Below are 14,547 nucleotides of genomic sequence, written 5' to 3'. Positions count from 1 at the left end.
CAGAGGCCTGCGGGACAGCAGCACACAGCCCTCACCACACCCTCTCAACCAGCCATAAGCCAACACCCAAGGGTGCACTACATGTTAAAAAAAAATGCTCACGTAACCATTACACTATGGAATTCTACTTGTTTGAAAAGTATAAAACTTAAAGGGCACAATAAGTATCAGACTAAAAAGGGCCCTATGGGTGGAGTAGTGGTTAAAGCATATGTGAAGTAAACAGGCGTTTTTCTCTCACTCTAAATGCATTGAAGTGAATAGGCACTTTTTTTGTGGTAAAAATTTCTCCGTGCCATTCACTAATCACTATCTGTAGGGAAAGGGGAAAAGTACAAAAATGATGCCGCTTTGCATCTGTATTTTGCACATTGACCCCTGTTGTACATGAGCCTTAGTTTCTTTCTTCTTTTTATAATGCAAAATATAATTAGCAACTCTGATGTTTGCGGTAAATTGTTATTGTAGACAGGTAACTGCTTTTAATGAATAATTCTGGAAATTTTCTTCATTTTACCTTATTAAAACATGTTAAATATTAACTTTGCAACTGCAACAAACATTAGGCAGAATTATAAAGTAAAATGTTGGTAATATATGCCTGGGCACTGTGATAAACATTCCTTGGCAGACTTACTGTTATTTTGTTCCACTTTTTTTGCCATTACATTTTTATTGAGCAGCTGACCTTTGCTTCCTGAATCCCCATAAGAATAATACAGTGTTTTGTAATGCAGAATATTTACTGAGCTGAACCACGCCAGCACAAATGTGATCATGGATATTGTGTGCTAAGTATCATTTACGTCATAGATATTTTATATACAGGTATGGGACCTGTTATCCAGAATGCTCGGGACCTGGGGTTTTCCGGATAAGGGATCTTTCCATAATTTGGATCTCCATAACTTAAGCCTGCTAAATATCATTTAAATATTGAATAAACCCAACAGGATTGCCCCCAATAAGGATTTTGCCCCCAATAAGGATTAATTATATCTTAGTTGGGATCAAGTACAAGATACTGTTTTATTGTTAGAGAGAAAAAGGAAATCATTTTTAAAAATTAGAATTTATAATGGAGTCTATGGGAGATGGTCTTTCCATAATTCGGAACTTTCTGGATAACGGGTTTCCGGATAAGGGATGCCATACCTGTATATATATGTATATATGTATATACAGTAAGTATTTTAATTTTAAAAAGTTTGTGTTTGCGACATTAAGGGTATTTTTTTCATTTTGTTATAAAATGTATCACATTATTTTTACCAATTTCTTATGGTACAGGTTAGAAAGATTATAAAATCAAAAGTTTGAACTGTTGGCTGCATTCATGTTTACATGTAAATTAAGCAAAACTGTATATTCCGTCATCCTGAACTATACATGAATTTCAGGAATTTTGTAAGTAGGCAGTGCTTGAATAAACCTGCAGGCATTAGTTAAGTAGTCACTTAATATATATAAAGTGTCAGCTGCTGTATGCTAAATAGAACTGAGTAAGGTAAACTGTATCCTATATTTAGTGCATACTCCCAGGCTGATATATAATAATATTTATTTAATACATGTATGTTACAAGTCGTCTCCCTCTATGCTGTGCCCAGTATGACATTCAATTAGCCAAGTTGTTTTTCCTCCTAAGCTGAACCTGCTTAAAAATTACTGAAGTGACCCATGATTATTGCTTTACATAGCATTAATAGGAAAACAGTTTATTTTGCATTAATAGCAAGCTCACTGGCATTAAGGTAAATCCAAAATGAGGTATACTTGTAGTGGTATACCCAGAGGTGGCAGATACAAGGTATATTTATAGCTGCAAGGATTTTTATTTTCATCAGCAAAGGCAAGAATGGCTTGGAATTAATTTTATTTAAAAAAAATATTTAACATTTTTTTTACATACGGCAAGGCAGAAGGCAAAGTCCAAAAAAAGGCTAAAACCAATATGTTTTTGCCTCTTTGCACCCTGCCCACTGTAAAGTCTATGAGGCCTATTTATTGTACTGCGTAATAAAACGTAGACAAATTCGCTAGGCTTTGATGCATAAAAAATGGTGTAATTTTTCATGAGTATTGCTTTACAGAGCAGTTTTGTTATGCATTAATAGCAAGCTCACTGGTGCCGTCAGAACTAACAGCTTAAAATCTAGTGTTCAGACAGCAAAGTTAATTTACTTTACACAGCTTTTTACACTGGCCCCCACATAACTTTCAATGAAACTAGAGTAAACAGAACTTGTAGTTGGTTAGTATAAAATTCATGATTCACTCTAATAAAAAGCACAAAGTTTGCTGCAGGGTTAGTTACCCATAGCAACCAACTTAAGGAAGTGTTTACTGCCCAGCTGTTTCAAAGCAAATATCTGTTTGGTTACAAGACGTCATTAAACTTTAATTGTTTTATTTTATTGCCCTATTGACTTCTATTTCCATTTTTACCATTTTACCCTCTCTGCTTGAGAAACCCTCTCTACTTGTTAAAATTAGTTGTTAGGGTAGTACTTGGACATGTCCCATAAATAAGTATTCTACTTGCATCTGTATAAAGCTTTATGTATCTTCAGAATTAGGAAAATAATGCTGTGCCCATTTTCACAATATAGAAACCTCAAAAATCAGAACATAAAAATGTTAGTAGCTCTCTAATAATGAAGAATCCTGAATTCTGCTTACAGAATCTATAAATCTAGTAACTAGTTATGAATAAATGTTTTCACCAGGCATGGATTCGCTGCGAAATCCTGCATTTCGCTGAGTGAGGAAGAAGTCAAGGTCACGTAAAAAAAGTGGCAGTCGCGTCAAAAAAAGTGACAGTCCATCAAATACATTGTGGTCACGTATAAAATGTTGAGTCAAAATAAGTTGCGCGCATCAAAAAAGTCATGGCGTAGCTGCATTTTGCAAATTTTTAGCTGCTGTTTTGCAATTTTTTCAGCAGTTTTGGAAAATTTGCGGCGAAGCCAAATGGGACACATTTTCTCATCACTACTAGTAAACATTTAACTCAAGACTGTTCAGTAGTCCATCAAGTGGCTACATATATCAGAGGATGAGAAGATTAAAAGGTTTCTAATATTGGTGTATTTCATACTAACAAATTCATTATTAACAGTTCTGTAAATCACATTTCTTGATTTAAAGAAGAAAGAAAGGTAAAAACTAAGTACGCTTTATCAGAAAGGTCTATGTAAATACAGCCATAAGCACTCACAGAAACGCTGCACTGACTTCTCTGTGAAAAGATTTCTTGTGCCTGTAATTCCTGTGCCACAGACACGCAGCTCTCTGCTGTCTCCTCTCACCTGCTCCCCCCTCCCTCAAGAATGCTAAGAACTCACTCCCCCCCCCTTAGAAATGTGGATCTGAGCCAATCAGCAGGAAGCTGACTCATAGTCTTACTAACTGAGCATGTTCACTAGGTCTGGGTGTCTGTGCAGGAGTGAGGCATAATGGGAACTTTCTTTACACAGCTCAGCGTTTTTTCTTCCTGTTTGGCTTCTGATCTTCTGAACAAGTGAAATATGGGGAGACTTAAGGGCATTACTGAAAGAACTGAAGGTATGCCTGCAGCTTGAGATTAACTCTTTATTAGCCTTTCCTTCTCCTTTAAGAAATTGTATCATATGCAAAACTTAGATAACAGTTATGTACAGACAGACCCAAAAGAATAAAATAAATATTTATATTTTGTTTCCTAGTGCTAGAGTGTAATTTAGGATTTATTGCTTGAGTGGAGCAATCAGTTCCTCCTTCTGTCTGTGCTCAGTGACGTCTGACTAGTGTATATGACTGAGCTATAATATTATTATATGATAAAACACTGATGACATCTGGATCAAGGTGTCTCCATCCAAAAGTTAGCCTTTCAAGTAAGACGTTACTGTTTTGTAAGGATAAAATGTACGAGACCATGCCCTTTTTTATGTGACCGCACCTATATTTACATGGTTTTTATGGGTGTATCTTCCAGGAAGTGAGGTAAGAACCTAAGGTAACACTTTCATGGAGTGCAGGTAACTTCAGGTTACAAACTCTTTTTTTTTTAATAGGAGGTATAGCTCCAGCTCTCATACTACACAGGTAAGCTTGCAGTAAGATTCCGGCGTAGAAGGTCTCAGTCTCTCTGGCATTAAAATTGCCCTGATTGCTTTTGTATGCAAGTAATAAAAAATTTAGATATAATAATACAGTCTAATAGCTATGTGTAAGTCAGATTTACTCAGATGTAGTAAATAGATGACCAGTGAATGGTACTTGCTGGTTGCTATTGGTGATTAGACATGTAGCAAACCCATTATATATTAATACAGTACATTGTATATTAGTACAGTACTCAAATTATATACAGTATCATTGTCTTACTAACAATGTATGACTATGTTAGTATTCAGGATAAATGTACTGTATCACTATGTTAGTATTCAGGATCAATGTATGACTATGTTAGTATTCAGGATAAATGTACTGTATCACTATGTTAGTATTCAGGATCAATGTATGACTATGTTAGTATTCAGGAACAATGTACTGTATGACTATGTTAGTATTCAGGATCAATGTATGAGTATGTTAGTATTCAGAACAGCAGCACTAATGACATTTGTAATTAACATTTGATGTTCTTCATGTTATGTAGTGGGTATTAAATTCTTTTGTTTTCAGTGCAGAATTTAGTAAGTGAGAAACAGACGTCACAGCTACAACTTGAGAATGAAGGGTCAACATTGATTTCTCAAGCAGTGCAGATGAAGGGCAAGCTTTTGTTTGTACATTCTACTAAGGGAATCATTAAAGGTAGAGCTCCTTAATAACAAAATGTCTATTTTTGCACTTTGTACTTAGCCCCACACTTGAGATTTGCACCTGCCACCCAGAGTCACGATTCCCAATTCCATATAGTATGAACTGGCCAGGGATGCCGTGTGCAAGAAGGTAGTATAAATAAGAAATCTTAGTGATAGTTACCTCCTGACTCATGTTATAATACTCATGATCTAATCACATTGTATGTGGGAGGTCCTTCTCTTTTATTCTTTTGGGTTTATTAATTCAGGAATCTAGTTACGTAACTCTTATGTAACAACGAAGGACAATAAGCTTTCCAGGTCCCCCTACTTGCCAAACTTCAAACATGCTCCCAGTCGACACAAGTATCCCAATCATCCCTGTATCCAGCAGTATCCACCATCCCCTACACAAGTGCAATATTTGCTTTGAATTCTTTAGTTAATAAAGGCACACAGTTTGTCCAGGTGCAGTTACTTGGGTTTATTTTTAAACAGGTAACTGATAAATTCTACCTAGTGATTATAGTGATTGGAAATTATACCTGTAACCTTTTAATATGTAACCCCCTTTGTGTCCAGGGTTCCCTTTCTGGGGTCCCAGATAAAGCCTTTTGGTTTTGCAAGTTTTTGCTCATTCTGGACAATCACGGTAATTTATTTACATAAACTTTATTATTGCACATATATATTACATTTAGTACAAAATACAAGTCCTTTATATGGCATGACATTTTGTTTCTTATTATATACTCTGCTCAAACATTGTTCTTTCTATCTCTGATATGCAACAGAGATTTAAGGTGGTTCTTTTATTTTTTTTATTAAAGACATTGACACTCGGAGCCCTTGAGATGAAAATAACTACATAATGAAGCAGTATAATTTTCTTCAGGTATATTGTATAAATATATATAATCAAAGCATAAGTATGACACATAGGGGCACATTTACTAATCCACGAATGTCCGAAAAGCGTCCGAATGCGTTTTTTTCGTAATGATCGGTATTTTGCGACTTTTTCGAGCACTCAATACGAAAGTCGCGACAATTCGCGAAAGTCGTACTGGCTATGAAAAAGTCGCGACAATTCACGATATTTGTAATGGCAATGAAAAAGTCGCGACAATTCACGAAAGTCAGAATGGCTATGGAAAAGTTGTGACAATTCGTGCTAGTCGTTACGGCTACGAAAAAGTCGCAAAAAATACGAAAAAGTCGCAAAATGTTCGTTTTCCAATCCGAATTTTTCCCATTCGGATTCGTGGATTAGTAAATCAGTCCCATAATGTCCCAGATATTCATACCAAAAACAGAATGGAAACCATGCACACACTATTATGGGAAGGAACAATTTAGACAGACATCTACACTGTGTGGGTCTCCAGATATTGAAGTGAGCTACAGTTCCTAACATCCCTAAGCAAATATTGGCTATTTAGAATATTTAGTAGATGGTGGCATTTTTTTGTTTTAATGAGTTCATAAGTTCAACAATTGACATACTCATTAAATTGCTTTAAATATAAATACATCAGCTCTTAAATATGAATATTACTTTTATTAACAAGAGAAGAAACAGATACATTTATTTAGCAAGGCAGTGTTTCTGTTGTTGGTCTCTTAGTAATCATGCCTGAAATCACATTTTCAGTCTTCCCTCTAAAGACCACACAACTTGGTTCTAGAACAGTAGGTACATACTGAAATGCATTAAGGTTCTAGAACCAGAGTACATTACAGTTAGCACAAATTTAGAACAATTGGAAACAATAATGATATGTGAGAGGCAGTGTTTAAACAGTAAATGGGTGAATTAATAAACTAATGATTATTTCTGGATTTAAGCGATGTTCACATTTTCCTGACCAAACAAAGGTTGAATGTTTATATTTAATTTTTCTTTCCTGAAATTTGGTTTTAGAAATTACAAATGGGCCAGTGAAAAATTACTGCAATCTGTATGATCAAACATCATTGGGTTTAAATGGGTAATTGTCTAAACCAGGTCCCAGCACTGTGACATATGTAGGCTAGGAGTTGGGCTTCTGGCTACAAGAGACTCTGCAAATCTTCATTACTGGTGCCTTTTTAAATACACAATATTTAAAAGAACCCTTTAAAAAATAGATGCAGTTTTAATTTTGTCCATGATGACTTAGGAAAGGAGTTTGCTGGTAATGAGAAGAAGGCCTATGGTCTCAGTCAGTGCCATGAACAGGGAGCTGGGGTGGATCACTGAACTTGCACTTGTAGTTTGTATGGCGGTAGTAGAAGTTATCTTTGTAGCTAGAAGGGAAAAAAATAAAAATTCAGTGTCCAATCAGTGCTTGATAAAAATGATAACACATTAATACTGGCATCAAGTCCTTTTGGCTTACTTTCCTTACTCTGATATATTGAGCTGCCTGACTATTTATACACTACAGTAGACATTTGGTGGATCGATTTTAATAAAAAATAAAACCCTACAGCAGGCTATAGGGCAGCATACAAATTTCTGTGAGGTGCTATATTTGCAATATCTGTGGGCCTCCAACCAGACAACCCTTAATTAAACCTGTATAACTACTGTACATTACTTCATTTACATTTACCTTGTCTATTGTTACTTATTTTACATATGATAGTTTTATTGCCCTAGATCTGTAGATCTGTAGCCTTAGGCCCAGTCTTTGCATAGCCTTTCCACAAATGCTGGCATGTCTCTCCAGCACGCATTAGATTTAGGGGTGCAGATGGCAAATAACCAGCCTTAATTTATTGTGTCTTATAAAGTGTGTATAGGTCACATATTACAACTAACCTGTTGTGCCTGGTTTTTCTGTAGTCGTTACGTTTCCAGTTGTTGCGTTTCCAGTTGTGTCTGGTACTGCGAAAAAAAATGTCTTTTGAGTTTGGCATTTTACACTTTATTGCTAAGGGACTACAGAAAATAAAAACTAGCAGTTACTAGTAATGAAAACGTCATGCATCTCTGTCTTATTTCCAGACCATCAGATCGTTGGTATAAGGATGGCTAAATCATATAAAAGCTGATATGCCGATTGTTTGGATACTAAACAAATCAGCTTATATACAGATGGTATTATAGTGTAACATAAGAGCGGTCAGGGCTAGTGGAATTGCATAGGTGATAAACTTATTAAGAGTTTAGACTAAGACAACAAACATGCTGCCAACTATGTACAGTGAGGACATGCAAGTAAAAATGTGTAAAACTTTAGCTAAATAATGAAATGAATCTAACCGTTTGTTGTGTTGGAAGATGAAGCTAAAATAAATTAGATTTTTAAAGTGCGGTGTTATTGAAACATGAATGATCATGTCAGCATGGGCTTAGTTCGTTTGCTTTCAAAACATCATTACAAGTACATATATCAGAACAATTATGTGGAAACAATGGCATTGTCAATTTCCAAAGAATTGTATTTAAACAAATAATTATTAATTTCTCTGGCATAATGTATATAAGACAGTACCTTGTATGCCATGTTAGTGATGCTAAATTGTCAAAACAATTGAATTTTTTTGAATCTTTAAATGTTTTATTAGCTTGAAGACATGGTGCTAAATGCCCTTGTTTGGAAAGAATTTTGAATGATATATATCCCAAAGATATACTGCTTTCCTATAGTTGTTGAAAATTCCCATGAAACTGTCCATTTCCTCCTGGTTGATTCCAGCCTTCATCACCAGACCATAGAGATGTAGATGACAGAAGCTTAAGGTTTGAATGTTTTATAACAATACTTTGGTATTGCTTTAGTAAAGGTGGAATCAAAGTATAAAATGCTAAAACACATAAAATACTAAAAACTATTCTTTCAGGTTTAAATGCAGCTTATTAACAGATTATCCTTCTTTCTAGTGTATTACAAATCTGGAAAATACTTTATTTGGCATATTTTTTCATTTCAGATGTTTGAAAATAAGCAGACTAGCATTTCTTCATAAAAACAGGTGTTTCTTCAATCTGTATCTGTTTTACTCACCAGCATCTAATCTAACTTCATTTCGGAATATGTCTGATCCCTCCTTGATATAAGCACTGCAATTGGAAAAAAAAATCAGTACATTACTTAAAGGGTTTTGTATAGAAAGGTAAGGATAAAAAATAGCAATAATAATACAATTATAACAAGATGTAGTAAAAACTATAAAAAAAAGAAAGAAAAAGAAGACCAATTGAAAGTTATTAGGAATAGGACATTCTATAACATACTAAAAGATAACTAATAGGGTGAATCACCCCTTTAAAATGTTTTTGTTGGTATGATTATTTTAATACTATAGATCAACATGATCAAGGTTTGGCACATATAATAGGATATTCAGCATGAAAGCAATCTTTTATATATTTTCTTTCTATTATTCATTATAGAGACTTCTTGACCTGGCTTTAATTCACGTAGGAGAGTTGCAAGGCAGAAATGCTACCCACAGCACAAAAGCGCTCTCCATTAAATAATCTCCTTCCTAATGTTATAAGTGACTTGCTTTTAAACAGCAAAAAAGGGAAACGAGTTGTGGGTTTAGACAAAGCAAAATGGGAAGTGGAAAAGACATGTTAGTATAGCTGATAAATGATATTTGTGAGAGCTTAGCAAAATCATTCATTAACATTGCCGGACAAAAGTAAAGACGCAATGTACTGTAAAACCCCTTTTTCATGAAAATGTCACTGAGCCAGGCCTTGATTTAACCCTTCCTCAGATGTAGCTAAACCTACAAATAGACCTTAAAGGGATATTACCCCTTCACAGTAAGCAATTGCAAGGACATCTTAAAAGCTGCCTCGTTATTGGTACAAAGTAAAAATAAAGGCTTAGAGCAGTGGTTTCCAAAGTATGTGGTTGCCCCCTCCCCCATGGCTGTGGCTAGTGAGCACAGCATCAAGGACAGTTATAGTGGGATTTGGAAAGATTTAATATTTTGTCTTCTAGATAGTTGTGAAAGCTCAACCTCAAGATCAGTTGTAGCAAGATTTGTGGTGAACAACTATTTTCTGTCATTTATGTTCCTAGTGACATGCCTCTATGACTATTATAAGTGTTTCTATGCATCTCTAACCTTGTTATAAACTTTTGGGGGCCCTTATTATATATACTGTGTCTCAAAGGACTTAAGTAAAAAAAAAGTCTGAAAACATCTGACAGATTTATTGTGGTTAGTAGTTGTTAGACCCTAGAAGGGTCTTTTTAAGTTAGTTTTTAGGGATCTGATACTCACTATATCACAACAGATTGCACAGTATCTGGTGATGTCCAGTTCACAGAAACTGATACATTTTCACCTTGAAATAATGGGTTCCCGTCACAGTGTTCAGTTGTGTTTGACCAATGCCCGACAGAACTGCCTGAAGAATTTGATGATGATGGAAGTGCTTGAAGGATCACTGTTATGTTTCCTGTCCCAGACAGTTTTACTATAAATAATAAAAACAAAATATAGGTAAGACCTAAGGTATGTCAAAAGGAAATGAAAAGAAGTAGAATTATTATTATTATTAGAATTATTGTTGCATGAACTGTGGCTTAAGGCATCTGAGCTTGCCTCTTTCTAACTATAGGAAAAGTCTACATCACCTGAACCCACAAATGGAATAAAAGCATTATTGATGTTTTTTTTAACATTTTGAGTAAATATGTTACACATAACCAGAAATGTTAATGTATGGAATTATTGCTAACCAGCAGAATTGTGAAATGGTTTGCCAGTTTGACTATAATGGTGCATTGAACACAAGTTGGAACTTAGTAGGTGCTTTGTATGGGTAAAAAACATGGGCAAAAATACATTTGCGCTATGCTTTACATTTGTAAATGAGATTCCAGTCAAGTAAGTATGCATTTTCTTGGCTGTTCCTCTGAGATCAGTTTCATGCATCCTTTGAAACCAAGCATTTGAATATGTTTTTTTAATTTTGATTTTGCCCATTTTAAAACTTCAGAATGATTTCCCATTCCCAACAAGGTTGCCCTTGTTCAGAAACAACAATATTTGTGAAGTCCTGAAACATAATACATCAAGATATTTAAGTAAGAATAGATATTACTGTATTAATAAGTGAAAAGTAACATACAATATATTCAGATTAAATGACCTTAGGGTGTTTACAGATAACCATTAGGTGACTTGATATTCTTGTTTGACTAAGAGCAATAATTACATATTTTACTTATAAGCGATTATATGAACCACACCTTAGAGAATCTATATCTATCTATCTATCTATCTATCTATCTATCTATCTATCTGTTGATTTATTTATCTTTCTATCTAAAGTATAAGTAAATAAAAGCCAATTTTAAAACTTTATACAGTATATATATATATATATATATATTATCCAAATGACGGCACTCACAGAAACTTTGCACACATTTTCAAAAATAAAGAAAAAATTCTAGGTTTATTAGATCTAATTTGTCCACTTTTGTCCACTGAAAAGTGCACCGACCCATGGTGCTTCCCCTGCCACATTGCTCCATCATGTTGAGCGATGCCACAGTGATCCTTTGCACTGTACGGATAGCACAAATGCGCAGTAGAGCAAAATTCGCAAAATCCATTCTTTACTCTACTGCAAATACACAGTGTCCAGGACACCTGAAGAGGATTTCTGGAGCATTTACGGTGGTGTGCAGCAGGAATACCACCCCGGGCAATCTAAGGTAAGTGATGATGTTTACAGGGGGGTGTCTAACACATTGGCACCCCCAGTGAATTTCCATTTACTTGTCAACCAAACAACATTTAAACATGAAAAATACCCAATAGGATTGTTTTGCCCTGATATGGATTCATGATATCTTAGTTGTTTTTTTTATTATTACAGACAAAAAGTAATTAATTCAAATATATATATATATATATATATATATATATATATATATATATATTTGCTTGAAATGGACTCATCTATGCCTGTATATGTATACATTACGGGGTTTCAGGATTTCCATACATATTATTAAGTTCTGCTTGCTCTGTAAATAAAGAAGAGGAAATGGAAAATTACCTGCTCAGACCTGCTGCACTTGTGCCTCTTTTAACCTTGAGCAGTCCATTTAGTATTTTAATCTGAGCTCTAGAACAAACATTCCTGGCAGGAAATTGGTCAGGTCCTTTAAAAATATCCAATTTCCTTTTAGGAAATTAGTACAAATATGATTTGAAATAAATATTTTACATTGATGAAAATCCCACTCAATATTTTAATGTAGTTTTCAATTAGTAGCATTATCTCTGCTTACACCCACACATGGGTTTCAATTCACTCAACTTTTGTTTAACTCGAATATCTTGCACTGATGCCATCTAAAATGATGGAAACAGACTATCTGGACTTTTGGATTTATAGATCTTGTTTATTAGGCTGTATCTGTGCCATTAAATGGGTTCTGGAAGCATTATTGGCCACAAGCATATATAGAACTGTTTCATGTCTCTGAACATAATCTTTTATGTGATGGTTTAGCAAAGTCATACTATGTATGTAGCACACTGCATGTTAAGTGCCTTTTGTTTTCAGAAAGGTAAGGGCTTTCCAGCTAGCGTTAGCCCTCTCCCTATTCTCAATATTTTGCTCTCCAAGTCCTACCCATCAGAAGTCATACTCCAACATCTTGTGCTGATGACATTTCCAGTGAAAGTTACAAGGCTACAAGCCTTTGAATTGTAAGGTTTTATCTATGTGTCAAAAAATACTGCGGTTTCCCGCCTTAAACCTTTCTGCCTGGCTGCCCCCTACATTTGGAATGCCCTCCCTGATTTCCTCCGGAGAGAATCCTCCCCCAGTCTTTTTAAAACTAAGGTTAAAGACTACCTTTTGGAGCACTCGCCCAGCACCTAATCTGGGAACTGGCACTTATATTGTAGTGTCACCCACTGTGACCTACAGCACTTATATTTGCCTATTTGTGTCTGTTAGTTACCCCTCCCATATAGATTGTAAGCTCTACGGGGCAGGGACCTCCTTCCTCTTGTGTCCTCGACTCTTAACTTATTGCTGCTGTATTTATCTGTATTTATTATTATACTTTGTATTTATCTTATCTTATTAACACCCTGTTTGTATTAATGTATTCTACTGTACAGCGCTGCGTACATAAGTAGCGATTTATAAATAAAGATATACATACATACATACATACATACATACATTAACTTGTTTGTAAATATAAATATAAGAGTTTGAAATCTAAATTCCTTTTCATATTATTACAACACAAATGCTTTTCACCATAGGGCTCTGCTGGTGTCTTTGAATTACAACTCACAGAATCCCACATATAGACAAATAAGGGTTAAAGTTTTATAAAACTTATTGTTATATAGCAATGACATACTTCTACAAAGATTATTCAATATAATTCCTGCCCCAGGATTTTACACTCTAACCCACGCATAGTAGGGTCAGTTTTAATAGGAGCCAGTTAACTTGACATCTGTATGTTTTTGGAGTGTGGGAGAAACCCATACAGGAAGAACATACAAATTCTTGCAGATACTGACTAAGCTGGAATCAAACTCGGGACCCAAGTACTAAAAGGAAGAAGTGCTACCCACTGAGATAACACTTCAAGTAAAACATTGGAATAAGCCAGAAGGGAAAAAACCACAAAAGGTATGTAATGCGCACTACTAATAATTGATGATGGGAAATAGTAATGAAAACTTACCTGTGTATGTATGATTTACATAAAATAATGTCTCTGGGATGACTTGTAGTGTAACGTTGCTGGTGCTATTGCTCAAAGTTTCATTCAAGATGCCACAAAGTGGATTAGAGTTGCTATGGACTGGAACGGCCATCAGACCAAGAACAAGAAGCGCTGCTGCACAGGTTTTGAAATCCATTGTAATACTACACTTAGTCCCAAGCAGGTAAAGAGCTCAAGCACCTGTGAAACCCAGACAGGAACAGGCTGATTTATATCTAGCTGTTACTGTTCAATGTTAATTATTAAGGGCAGGGCTAGAATGTTATCAGCTACTTTTCCATGCTACTGCCTTTGCTATAAAGTAATTAACATCACGTCAGGCTATACATTAACCACAGAATACGGGAAACTTGTGCATGGCACCAATACCTTATAGAAAGCTGTTTGTAACTTTATATAAACTAATTCCGTTTAATGTAATATTTAATATGTATTGTGTAACTGTATATGTAAATTTGCATTCAATCTATGTTTAAAAGTTTCTCCCACAGGGTCTATTTAAAGCAAATAAATCTTTTTTTTTTTTTTTTTTTTTTAATGATTATCTTTTTCTCTATAATAAAACAGTATCCCAACTAAGCTGCATTACTCCACATTGGTGGCAAAACAATCCTATTGGCATTATTTCATTTTTTTCAGTAGACGTGGAGGCAGATTTACTAAAACTAGAACTTTTTTTTAAACTCATTTTGAAAATGTCAGAGGTTTATCAAAAAGTCTGAACTAAAAGAACAAGTGCAGGAAAAAATCACAGAAAAGTCCCGAAAACTGCATCTTTTTTTTAACTATTTTTAATAATCGCGACATCACAAATCTGAAAACAGATTTTCAGATGCCACTGACTTCTACATGATCTCGACAGGTTTTAGTTGGAGTATTTTTGAATTTGGAATTTCTCAAATTTTTGCTGCATAATAAATCTTGGAAAAGTTGTGCTTTTTTTCCCACCAATAATACAAGATTTAGGACTGATATACAGGAATCATGAAAAAAAGAAAATACGAACATTAGTATATATGGAGATC

General features: G+C 34.9%; 1 protein-coding gene across 1 annotated transcript; it reads right to left on the bottom strand.

Annotated features, from left to right (window-relative positions):
• Positions 1-6,334: 6,334 nt before the first annotated feature.
• LOC100498388 (placenta-expressed transcript 1 protein) lies at positions 6,335-13,712 on the bottom strand. Its single transcript, XM_031906334.1, has 5 exons — positions 13,481-13,712; positions 10,026-10,221; positions 8,789-8,844; positions 7,600-7,665; positions 6,335-7,082 (listed from the first exon to the last, which is right to left on the bottom strand). The coding sequence occupies exons 1-5, from the start codon at positions 13,656-13,658 to the stop codon at positions 6,952-6,954; spliced, it is 627 nt and encodes a 208-aa protein (XP_031762194.1). The 5' UTR covers positions 13,659-13,712; the 3' UTR covers positions 6,335-6,951.
• Between the last annotated feature and the right edge of the window lie 835 nt (positions 13,713-14,547).

The sequence above is a fragment of the Xenopus tropicalis genome, chromosome 7 (assembly GCF_000004195.4).
Source record: "Xenopus tropicalis strain Nigerian chromosome 7, UCB_Xtro_10.0, whole genome shotgun sequence".
Classification (NCBI taxonomy): Eukaryota; Metazoa; Chordata; class Amphibia; order Anura; family Pipidae; genus Xenopus; species Xenopus tropicalis.
Note: the sequence above shows the minus strand (reverse complement) of the source record. Positions and strands in the feature narration are given on the sequence as shown.